Source organism: Myotis lucifugus, unplaced genomic scaffold (genome assembly GCF_000147115.1).
Source record: "Myotis lucifugus unplaced genomic scaffold, Myoluc2.0 scaffold_115, whole genome shotgun sequence".
Classification (NCBI taxonomy): Eukaryota; Metazoa; Chordata; class Mammalia; order Chiroptera; family Vespertilionidae; genus Myotis; species Myotis lucifugus.
The window spans coordinates 1,653,323-1,665,419 of NW_005871163.1; the positions used below are offsets into that span (position 1 = coordinate 1,653,323).

The 12,097-nt window shown below is 39.0% G+C and overlaps 2 protein-coding genes across 4 annotated transcripts in view; both read left to right on the plus strand.

Moving 5' to 3' along the window:
* CLPX (caseinolytic mitochondrial matrix peptidase chaperone subunit) overlaps positions 1-5,740 on the plus strand; it is a 43,254-nt gene extending 37,514 nt beyond the window's left edge. For 2 of the 3 annotated variants that reach the window (XM_006093392.3, XM_014459772.2), the window contains 2 exons: positions 1,515-1,621; positions 3,498-3,958. In XM_006093392.3, the coding sequence (XP_006093454.1) occupies positions 1,515-1,621; positions 3,498-3,588 (198 nt within the window). In that variant the 3' untranslated portion in view covers positions 3,589-3,958. Of the gene's footprint in view, positions 1-1,514; positions 1,622-3,497; positions 3,959-5,528 lie in introns of those variants that run through there. The other variant, XR_002830410.1, reaches the window with a different exon arrangement.
* A 5,491-nt stretch (positions 5,741-11,231) lies between these two features.
* The window catches only part of PDCD7 (programmed cell death 7), an 11,898-nt gene continuing 11,032 nt past the window's right edge, over positions 11,232-12,097 (plus strand). The window contains 1 exon segment of the mRNA XM_023757819.1: positions 11,232-11,813. Coding sequence (XP_023613587.1) covers positions 11,640-11,813 — 174 coding nt within the window. The 5' untranslated portion in view covers positions 11,232-11,639.

Here is a 12,097-nt window from a genome sequence, read left to right on the forward strand (position 1 = left end):
CATTGAACACAGGCAATTGAACAGGTAGAAAAACTTGTTGATTTGGATAAATGAAAATTAGTTAGCCAGTGACAGCATTTAGGAGGCAATGATATATGAACAAGCAAAAATGCTGCATACAGACCTGAAAGACACCCCTGGAACAAGTGCTGAAAGTGGTTCCTTTAAGGTTAGTAGGGGGTGGTTTGATAAATTGAAGAAGTGTTTATTTATAGATTAAACAGTACATCATGTACTGTATATAAGAAAGGATAAAATGGAATCATTTGGGGGTCTGGAATGGATTAATTCAATTTGCATTATTTCTAATGGGAAAAAATGATTCTGTTTTTTGAATAAGTCACTTCTTGAACAACCTTCTGGAATGAATTAAGTTTGAGAACCGAGGTTCTACTGCACTAATGAAGGCCTAGACTTTAGGTGCTACTGATTAAGGACAGATTTATATAAAAAATGCACACTAGAAAAGTAGGTGATAGCATTGACATTTTAAAAGAAATTTGTTGTACTCAACCAATATTTATTATACAGTGCTTGACATTAATGTTACCTACACAAAAATTAGGTTTTTGTTTTAACTGTCACAAGGTATGTTATATTTGATGTTTGCTTATCTTCTGAGATAACTTAAGAGGCAGTTGATTGGTTTTGAACAACTTTAGTTATTCAAAGAACAATCTTTTATTGTTGTTTTCAAATGACATTACTATATAAAGGAATTGTGGTAGTCTGATCATAATTTTGATTAGTTTGAGTCAAGTCAGATTTGGTCAGATTTTCCTTAAAATGGAATATAATCCAGCCCCAACTTGTAGGTGAAACTAGTTTCCTTTAGTAAAGTTTTCTTTAATATGTTTTTATTGATTTTTATTTTATTTTTTTGAGTGAGCGGGAGGGAGAGGAAGAGAGAGATAGAAACATCAGTGATGAGAGAGAATCATCAGTTAGCTGCCTCCTGCATGCCCCCTATTGGGGACATGCAACCCAGGCATGTGCCCTAACTAGGAATCGAACCCTGACCTCCTGGTTCATAAGCCAGTGCTCAGCCACTGAGCCACATCAGCTGGGCATTAGCAAACAACTTTAAATCTGAAGCACTTGAGACAAAAGCTTATTTGAAGTCATGGTAAAAATTGAAGAGCCTGGTAGAGATGATTTAGGAATAATCATTTTTGAAGTAAGACTAATCATAGAATATGTCAGGAATGCTTTTGAGAGACATCCAAATCCAAAAGTATGTAGTCCTTTTGTATGTGCATGGTGACCTAAGTAGGCAGAAGTACAGACAAATAGCCTTCCCTTAAAGAATGACTTCTTTCTGAATTTATTTAGAAGCTGTTTTAATATGAATATAAAAACTTTTACATTGACTTTTTCAACTTTCAGTTCCTGGTACATAAGAGGACTCAGTAATGTTTACTGAGTTAATGACTTTGATTTGTGGCCTGTGGAATACAAGTATGTTACATGTAACCTCAGTTTTCCATGCCATTCATTACTTTCTGTCTTTTTAGGAAAAGCTATTATTAGAACCAATGTTTGAAGTCCCTAATTCTGATATTGTATGTGTGGAAGTTGACAAAGAAGTAGTAGAAGGAAAAAAGGAACCAGGATACATCCGGTAAGGTGTTCTGTCAAGCTAGAACAGCTCTAAAATTTAAGATCAGCTCTTCAGTGCTATAATTTATTGGTTTGTCATAAAAATTGCATAAAAATCCTTATATTCATAAGAGAAGCAATAATCATAACTTTTCTGTAGAAAAATGTTCTCATTTTGGTTTATAAAATATTTTGTGAGTCTTTTGAAAATTGATCTTCAAAATTGGCCTCTACTTTTTCCATTAAGGAAGAAGATTTAGAGAGACATAAAAGTAATCCAAATGAAAAAATTTAAGTGAACTTTACTGCTAATTCTGTAATTTGTTAATGATTTGTTTTATGTCTTTCACAAGACCAAAACTTTGTGGACATAATTTTTCTCTCATTTGTATCATATCAGTTGACAAATTTGATACATCTTTCATTGCTTTATCTATTCCAGGGGTCAGCACACTTTCTTGTAAAGGGCAAAATATTATAGGGCCATACAGTATGTATTTGCAATTACTCACAGTGTGATAACAGCTATAGACAGTTTGTAAATGAATGAGGATGTCTGTATTACTCTAAGTCTTTATTTACAAAAACAGATGCTGGGCCTGTAGGCTGTAGTTTACTGACCTGATATATTCAATAAATATTTATTATTTAGTGCTTGACATTAATGTTACCTACACAAAAACTAGATTTCTGTTTTAACTGTCACAAGGTATGTTATATTTTATGTTTATCTTCTGAGATATTCAAATAACAATCTTTGATTTTTAACAACTTTCGTTATTCAAAGAACAATCTTTTGTTTTTGTTTTTAGATGACATTACTATATATTAGTGGTCTAATTAGTGGAATTGTAGTGGTCTGATCATAATTTTGATTAGTTTGAGTCAAACCAGATTTAGTCAGAGCTTCATCTTCTTTACCATAGACATATGCTAAAAGTCAAGCATTTGAGTTGAAATAATAGGTTCTAGCTACTTGCTGGAAAAATGGATTTTTAAAAAAATCCTTACCTGGGGACATGTTCATTGATTTTTAGAGAGAGGGGGAGGGATGGGGGGGAGGTGTCGGGGTTCTTGTTCCAGCATTAAGAAGGGTTCAGGAAATCTGGAGAAGGCTGTGTGTAGATTAAATAGGAGTCTGAAGACAAAGCATAATTTTGAAAGGCATTTGGGGGTCAGAGGAGCTTAGCTTAAAGGAAGCTAAGATCTAAGTTCTAAGGTCTAAGTTCTAAGTTCTCCTCGTCTCAGGACCCCATGCTTTTTATTAACACAACTTGTCCTGAGGTGAGGCAGAGATATACACTTCAAAGGGTATACACAAGCATTGTCAGAATGGGGGAATTAGCCTACAGCTGTTCAGGTGTTTGGCCAGTAGGAGGCAATAACATGTAGATTAAGATGCCCTTTAGCTGTCTGGCAGCCAAGCAATCATCCCTTTTCAGGTTTGGGGAAATGCCTTTAGCCATTCCCAACAGATGATTACATATGTGTGACTCAACCCTGTTGAGTCCCCAAGTTCCATCAACCTTTTGATGAAACTCTTGAAATTATGACATGCTAGAATTGGTTTCCAGCAGGGAGGGAGAGAGAAAAGGAGAGAGAGAAAGAAAGAAACATTGATGTGAGAGAGAAATATCGATTGGTTGCCTCCTGTATGCACCCCAACCAGGGATCAAACCTGTAACCTACGTATGTGCCCTGACCAGGAATTGAATCCACAACCTTATGGTGCACAGGACAACACTAACCAACTGAGCCACACTGGCTAGGGCAAAATGGATTTTTTAAAGCCTTGTTGTCAATTTATTTCAGTAATACATTTGGTAAGGAAAATGTTGAGCCTAGAAATCATGTTTACTCCTCATTTTTATTTAAAAAAACATGTTTTTTTATTATAGGGCTCCAACAAAAGAATCCTCTGAAGAGGAGTATGATTCTGGAGTTGAAGAAGAAGGATGGCCTCGCCAAGCAGATGCTGCAAACAGCTAAACTGTCAGACTTTTGTCCTGTATATAAAGCTTTCCTTCTGTGTTTAGGATCATAACTGTCTCTGCAGTCTGACATTAAAAGCATTGGATCTGTCTTGGATATCATACATGGTCAGAAGCCTTTAGAATAAAAATCAGATCATGTATATTAAGTAACATCACATTGATTGGTACAAAAGACTCTATGTGGACTTTAATGACACAGTTTCAGCGATAAAATGTACATTATTTTGGTTCAGTTTTTTTAAAAAAAAAAGCTAAAACAAAATTCTAAGGAGTTCTTTTAAGCAATGCAGATGTTGCAATAACTATTTTACAATAATGTTACTCTACAAATGGGAAAATAAATTCTTTAAAATTGAAGATCGAGATACCATTCTTTAATCTTTTTTACCCTTATTTGTTTCCTGAAAATATTAGAATTTTATTTATCTTAAACATTTTAACTACTTGGAAACTATGTTTAAGATTTTTTTTAAAAATATATTTTACTGATTTTTTACAGAGAGGAAGGGAGAGGGATAGAGAGTCAGAAACATCGATGAGAGAGAAACATCGATCAGCTGCCTCCTGCACGCCCCCCAGTGGGGATGTGCCTGCAACCAAGGTACATGCCCTTGACCGGAATCGAACCTGGGACCCTTGAGTCCGCAGGCCGATGCTCTATCCACTGAGCCAAACCGGTTCGGCAAGATATTTTTTATCTTAAACATAGTTTCCAAGTAGTTAAAATTTTCATGGAAAAAGTATCCTGAAGAACCATATTTTAACTATTTGTTTAGCTGTATTCTTATTCTTACCTGCTAAGCATGACACTAACTTCCCAAGTGGTACTATAAGAAAGGCCAATCTCTTCTGACTTTTCTGATTTATTTGCCATCTTTAATGCATTTTAGTACCAGGAGTGAGCAGATGGAATTGAAGTCTGCCATAAATCTTCAGAAAAAGACTACGTCTAATACTAAAAGTAGCATGCAGCATCAGTCATAATAACAGCCATGTGCTGAACTAAATAAAATATCTTAATATTGTGCATTTACCTAAAATACTCAGCTAATTTTTGTTTTGTTTTTCTGTGTGCTGGATATTTGTCTAATTTTTTGGCTTCATAGAACATTAAAGAAAACTGCTTTGCTATCAGCATAAGTTAATGTGGTCACACTACAATATAAGTTATTAATCCTTGTTAGAGGGTGGGGCAAAGGATTTACAGTTCATATGGAAAATAATTACAATATAATAATAAAAGCATAATATGCTAATTAGACAGGGTGTCCTTCTGGACGACCTTCGGATGAAGCAGGGGCTGCAAGGGCAGAGCCCCTTGCACAAATTTTGTGCATTGGGCCTCTAGTTAATAAATAATAATACAAGAGTAAACTGTTCCACATACTCACAACTGTAAACCTATTTTTGCCCCAACCTGCATAAAATTAAACAGTGGGGGAAATTTGGGGGACTTAAAAATGAAAATTACTTGTTTGCATAAATATTAAATTATTTGGGTACCTTTTAAGCTTTTTCTTCCCTTCTATAATATTGATGTAATTTTTTATACTATTCAGTTCAAACTTATTTGAAATTGTTTAAATCAAAGTACATTGAAATGTTTGTTTTTATTTTTTGGTTTATAGACTTTTTCCTTTTCCTTTTATCCCCTTTTTCTCAGGAAGAGAACCTTAAGCTATTAGCAAATTCTAAATCCTGTTAATGAAGAGTTGGGCTTTCTATGATGTAATAAGGGATGTGAGATATCGATGGCTGAGGTAGAACCAGAAATGCACTTTTGCAGAGTGTTTAAGTCCGACTGCTATAGTGTGGAACAGAAACAAGTATCCTTGTTAGTCTCCATAGGAATGGTTAAGTTTTTCTCAGGAAGTCTTTCATATTATAACTGTTCATTATCTTTCTCTTATGACATCATTATTTTCCTTTTTGTAGAGTGAAAATTGAAGTAGCTACTAAATATATTAAGAGTAATCCTCCAGAAATGGACTCGGAGACGTTTTAGTCACAACAACTCACATTTGGTTTGGAAGTTGTTAACAAAACAATCAATGTTTTTAAATCAAACTCAACTGAGTATAACTACGGTTTGTATCTTGAAACTTATGTTTTGGCATTTGAATAAAACAAAAGGACTAAATGAATGCCATTGTGGTGGTGTGTCCATAATGCAGTGCCATTTTTAAAAGGACACAGATATCTGAGCTGCTTTATTTCAATGTTTACTTAATCCTTGGCACTTTCATAACCTGCTAATTGTCCTAATTTAAATTCCACAGAAAAAAAGACTTTTTAAAGTTTATGTTAAACATCTATTGAAAATCCTTACATATCCTGCATGGGTCCCACACTAGGGACACAGACCAAGCTTTTCAAGAAGATTACTAGTCTACTAGGGGAAGCAAACACAAATATAAATATCAGTGCATTATAATAATGGAAGTGAGGTAGGTGCCAGGTGTGGTGCATATAAAGAGTAGTGGCCCAGATGATCTGGAAGAGCAAGTATGACTTTTCCAGAAAAGAGTAATGAAAATATCAGAAATTTTAATTACTAAGGAGCTTTAGGAGTTGAGAAATAAGCAACAAGTATGACTTCACATTGCTGCTGAGATGACTATGTAATATATTTTCCCCCTTCTCCATTCAACTGAAGACTTTGCCTCGTATTTCATTGAGAAACCATCAGAAGATGAAAGTCATCTTCCCAGACAACTGCCTAGTACTTCCTATCCTGTAGCAAACCTCCCAAGTTTATTTTTCACTTGTCTTTCTGACTACACATGGTGAAGACAATGCCTATTTAATTAAAACATCACCTACCAAAGTGATTGGTGAATTTGGTGCTCCATACATTTTAAAACAAGTAACAGAATATCTTGTATGCCAGATTAACTACTTCTAATTTTATGCAGAAAGGAGAAGGGACCTAAAAGGGTTTTAAGTAGCTTCGGCCAGTGTGGCTCAATTGGTTAAGCATACTCCTATACACCGAAGGTCACTGGTACAATTCCTGTCAGGGCACATGCCTAGGTTTCGGCCTTGATCCCCAGTTGGAGTGCATGTGGGAGGCAGCCAATTTATATTTCTCCTCAAAAAAAAAAAAAAGAGGTGGGAGTTTAAGTAGAAAAGTTAGACATTAGATGTGTTTTTATTCCCCCGCATTTTTAAAAAATATATTTCTTTATTGATTTCAGAGAGGAAGGGAAAGGGGGAGAGAGAGAGAGAGAGAGAGATAAAGGGTGTCCCAAAATTCACGCAAGAAGTAATTTTGATAGAAAACACAGGTTTATAATTAAAAATTGTAAATTTTTTATTGATTCATAAAGTATACAGTATAGGGTTATGTATGGAATAGCATATCAGGTAAATAGCATCCACGGCTTTGTTGGCACATACGCACTCTTGTTGAAATTTTCCATGACCGTTTTGCATAAATGTGGCTGAATTTCGATGAGGCTCATTTTCATCTTGATGGCTTGGTTAATCGACAAAATTGTTGCATTTGGGGTTCAGAAAATCCACGAGTGATTGTTGAGAAACAAATGCATCCACAACGTGTCACTGTTTGGTGCGGATTTTGGGCTGGAGGCATCATCAGACCATTCTTCAGAAATGCAGCTGCTCAGGCAATAACAGTTAATGGTGCTCGCTATTGCGATATGATAATCCAGTTTACCCGATATGCTATTCCATACATAACCCTATACTGTATACTTTATGAATCAATAAAAAATTTACAATTTTTAATTGTAAACCTGTGTTTTCTATCAAAATTACTTCTTGCATGAATTTTGGGACACCCTTTAGAAACATCAATGATGAGAGAATCATTGATCGGCTGCCTCCTGCACACCCCCCACTGGGGATCAAGCCCGCAACCCAAACGTGCCCTTGGCCGGAATCGAACCCGGGACGCTTCAGTGCGCAGGCTGATGCTCTACCCACTGAGCCAAGCCAGCTAGGGCAATTCCCCTGCATTTAAAAAAAATTTTCTTTATGGTTGAAAGTATTATATATGTCTCCTTTCCCCCACATTGACCTCTCCCAGCACTGTGCTGGCTCCCACCTCCCAGCACAGGCCCTCACCCCGCTATTGTCTGTGTCCATTTGATTATGCCTATATGCATGCATATAGGGTTTTGGTTGATCTCTTACCCTCCCCCCAACCTTCCCTGCTTTCCCTCTGAGGTTTGACAGTCTGTTTGATCCTTCTATGTCTCTGGACCTATTTTTGTTCACCAGTTTATGATCATTTTATTCCACAAATGAGTGAGATTATGTGATACTTATCTTTCTCTGACTGGCTTATTTCACTTAGCATAATGCTCTCCAGGTCCATCCATGCTGTTGCAAGTGGTTAAGAGTTCTTTCTTTTTTACAGCAGTGTAGTATTCCATTGTGTAGATGTACCACAGTTTTCTAATCCACTCATCTGCTGATGGGCACTTGGGCTGTTTCCAGATCTTAGCATTGCAAATTGTGCTGCTATGAACATAGGGGTGCATATATTCTTTCTGATTGGTGTTTCTGATTTCTTGGGATATATTCCTAGGAGTGGGATTACTGGGTCAAATGGGAGTTCCATTTTTAATTTTATAGATGATAGAGGAGCAAGGATTGAATCACAGACATGTGGGACTATTATAATAAGCCTGCCAGATGATAATGGATTGGACTAAGGCGATAACAATGGAAGTGAAGAGTAGATGGGTACCTATTTTTGAAAATCTGATAAAAAGTGGTATTCCCATGTTGTTCAATGGGGAAACTCAGTATTATAAAGATGTCTGTTACCCCTACATTAATTTATATATTTAATGTTCCAATAAAACACTGGTAAGGTTTTAAATTAAAATTGACAAATAGATCTAAAGTTCATATGGAAAAGTAGGTTAGAATGGTAAGCAAAATGATAATGTGCACTCATATTGTGTTTACTCTGTGTCACTGTTCATGTAGTGCAACAATTCTATTAACCCTTTTTATAGATGAAACTGAAGTCCAGTGGTTAAGTAGCTTTCCCAAGGCCACACAACTAGTAACAGGATTTAATCGCAGGCATATTGGTTCTAGGGCCTCTCCACTTAACCAAGAGGTGCTGCCTATTCTATTAAAAAAAAATTATAGCTTCACAAGTTTAAGTGCATACCAGTGTATGAATGAACAGACATCAAAGGAAAATAAAGTTCAGAAATAGACCCCAAATATATATGGGAATTCAATATTGGAAATGGTATTTCAAATTAGGAAAAGAATCCTATCTAATAAAGAGGGAATATGCTAATTGACTGCCATGCCTCACAAAATGGCAAAGAGGGAATATGCTAATTGACTGTCACACCTTCACAAAGATGGCGGTGCCCACGGCCACAAGATGGTGGTGCCCAGTCCCCTCAGCCCCGCCTCATCCAGCCTCAGTCCCCCAGTCCCCTCAGCCCCGCAGGGGAAGGCAGTTGGGGGCGATCGGGCTGGCAGGGGAGGGCAGTTGGGGATGATCATGCCAGCAGGGGAGCAGTTAGGCGTCAATCAGGCCAGCAGGGGAGCGGTTAGGGGGCTATCAGGCTGGCAGGCAGAGTGGCTAGGGGCAATCAGGCAGGCAGGCGAGTGGTTAGGAGCCAGCAGTCTCAGATTGTGAGAGGGATGTCCGACTGCCCCGAAGGGGTCCCAGATTGGAGAGGGTGCAGGCTGGGCTGAGGGACACCCCCTGCCCCTGTGCATGAATTTTGTGCACCAGGCCTCTAGTATTCAATAAATGGTAATGATAGCTGAGTATCCATCTAGAACAGCGGTTCTCAACCTGTGGGTCGCGACCCCTTTTGGGGTCGAATGACCCTTTCACAGGGGTCGCCTAAGACCATCGGAAAACATATATAATTACATATTGTTTTTGTGATTAATCACTATGCTTTAATTATGTTCAATATGTAACAATGAAATTGGGGGTCACCACAACATGAGGAACTGTATTAAAGGGTCACAGCATTAGGAAGGTTGAGAACCACTGATCTAGAAAATATAGGGTGTCAAAAATGTATATACACACTTAGAATAATTATAAAGGCAGTGTTCATTAAAATACATTTCATTTAAAAAATTGAGCTATTAGCTGTTAAAATGTATACATTTGGGGGATACCCTATATAAAGTTAGAGTCATGCCTTACCTAATACATTTTAAGATAAGCCTTTAAATGTTATGCAGAGTATTACAAGTTACTTAATACATAAGATACAAGTAAATATGTAGAGTATTACAAAGAGTTTCTGAGAAATATGAGAGGTCTTTTGGGAAGTGGGGTCAGGCTTTGATTGGTTCTTTTCATGGGACAGAGCTGGGCTCTTACCCAAGAGGGCATCCATTACTTTTGCTTTAAAAAGTAAGGTTCTGCCCAGCTGGTGTGAGTCAGTGGTTGAGTGTTGACCCATGCACCAAGAGATCACTGGTTTGATTCCCAGTCAGGGCATATGCCCGAGTGGCAGGCTCGATCCCCAGTAGGGGGCAGCCAATCAATGATTCTCATCCATGTTTCTAACCCTCTCCCTTCCTCTCTGAAATCAGTAAAAATATATTTTTTAAAAAACACTAAACATACAACTGCTATATGACTCAGCAGTTGCACTCTGGGCATTTATTCCAATGCAATGAAGGTTTATGGTCACAGAAAAACCTGCATACAAATTTTATAGCAGCTTTATTCATGATAGCCTCAAAGTGGAAATATCCAACAAGTGAATGATTAAACCAAGTGTGGTTTAACTTTACCCGCTCTCTTTTTGCACACTTTTATTGCAATAAAAGGGAACGCTATCAATACAACCACCTGGATGAATCTCCAAAGGATTATACTGAGTGGAAACAGGGAGTCCCAAAGGTTATGTTCTATATGATTGCATTTATATAATATTCTTGAAAGGACAGAAGTTACAGAAATGGAGACCGGGTTAGCAGTTGCGGTTAAAGGGAAGTGGGTGTGACTATAAAAGGGCAAATGAGGGATCCTGGAAATGATGGAAATAAATGTTCTGTATCTTGACTATCAATGCCAACATCCTGGTTGTGATATTGTACTACAGCTTTGCAAGATATTACTTTGTGGAGAAACTGAGTTAAGAGTACACAGGATCTCCCTGTATTTTTCTCACAACTGCATATTTCTTACAATGATCTCAAAATAGAGTTTAACTTAAACAACAACAACAATCATGTAGCTTAAAATCCCCCAGTAGTTTCCCATTGTTCTTAAAATAGGAGATCCTGGACGCTATATCTCTGTCCACGCCAGGATCACCAGGCTCCCTTCAGGCTTTCTGTGCTCCATCCGCTCTGACATTCTTTCAGTTCCCCCGCTAAGCCTACTCCTACCAACTAGGGGTATTTTGCAAATGCTGTCCTTATCTGAACCGTGTTGCCCTCTCTTCTATTTAACTCCTACTTATCCTTCAGACCTTAAACGAAGCCTGAAGTCCTTGGGACAACCTTTCCCCAACCTTTCTAAGTCAAATTGTCCTATAAGCTCTTCTTGCTCTGCGCTCTCCTCTTCGGTAGTACGTATATTCACCGCGGCACTTTCACAATTGCTTGCGTCATTACTTGATTAACGTGTTTTCTTTACTCGACAGGTAGTTCCACAGGAGAGGATCTGTGTCCGTTAGTCTCGCTGTCTGCAAAGCAGCTGGCTTCACACCTAAAATGATCATTAAGAACATGCCCGAGCCGGTTTGCCCCGGGCAGGGCTCGTGCAGGAGGCAACCGATGGATGTGTTTCTCCCACATCGATGCTTCTCTCTCTTTTTCCCTCTCCTTAAAAATCAAAGGAAAAACGGGTGAGAATTAAAAAAAGAAGAAAAAACGAATAACAAAAAAAAGAACAGTATTTTTTTAAAAAAAGGAACAGTATTAATTGAAGGATTGAATGAATGCCCACCCACGCGCCGGGCGGGTCACACCGGCGTCGCGCGTGGCATACGTCACTTCCTCCCGGAAGACACTTTCTCGGGAGACCATCAGATTCCTGTCACTTCTCAGAACCCTCCGGTGGTGGCCATGGCTCTGCCGCCCTTCTTCGCCCCGGGTCGCCCGGGCCCGCCGCCGCCGCAGCCGCTGCCGCCCGCTCCCTTTGGCTGTCCGCCGCCGCCGCTGCCCTCGCCGGCTTTTCCGCCGCCTCTTCCCCAGCGCCCGGCCCCTTTCCGGGGGCCTCCGCCCCCTTCCTCCAGCCCCGCTGGCTGAGCGCCACGGCCGCCTGGGGGAAGTTCCCGGGGGGCGGCTTCAGGCCTTCAACCCGGTGCCCCCCCTGCGATGCTCCGCCTCGGCTCCGGGGCGGCATTTTCAGGGGGAACAAAGCCGTAGGGGCTGGGGTTAATGTTTGGGCCCGGTGCTTCTTGGAGTCGGTTTGATCGGAGTGGTGGCCACTCTCCTTTGTGAACTTTTTGCAACTATTCATTTCGAAATATCGTTAAAGAGGGCAGAGGTCGGCCAAGTGATCTGCGTGTGCATCGCGTGTG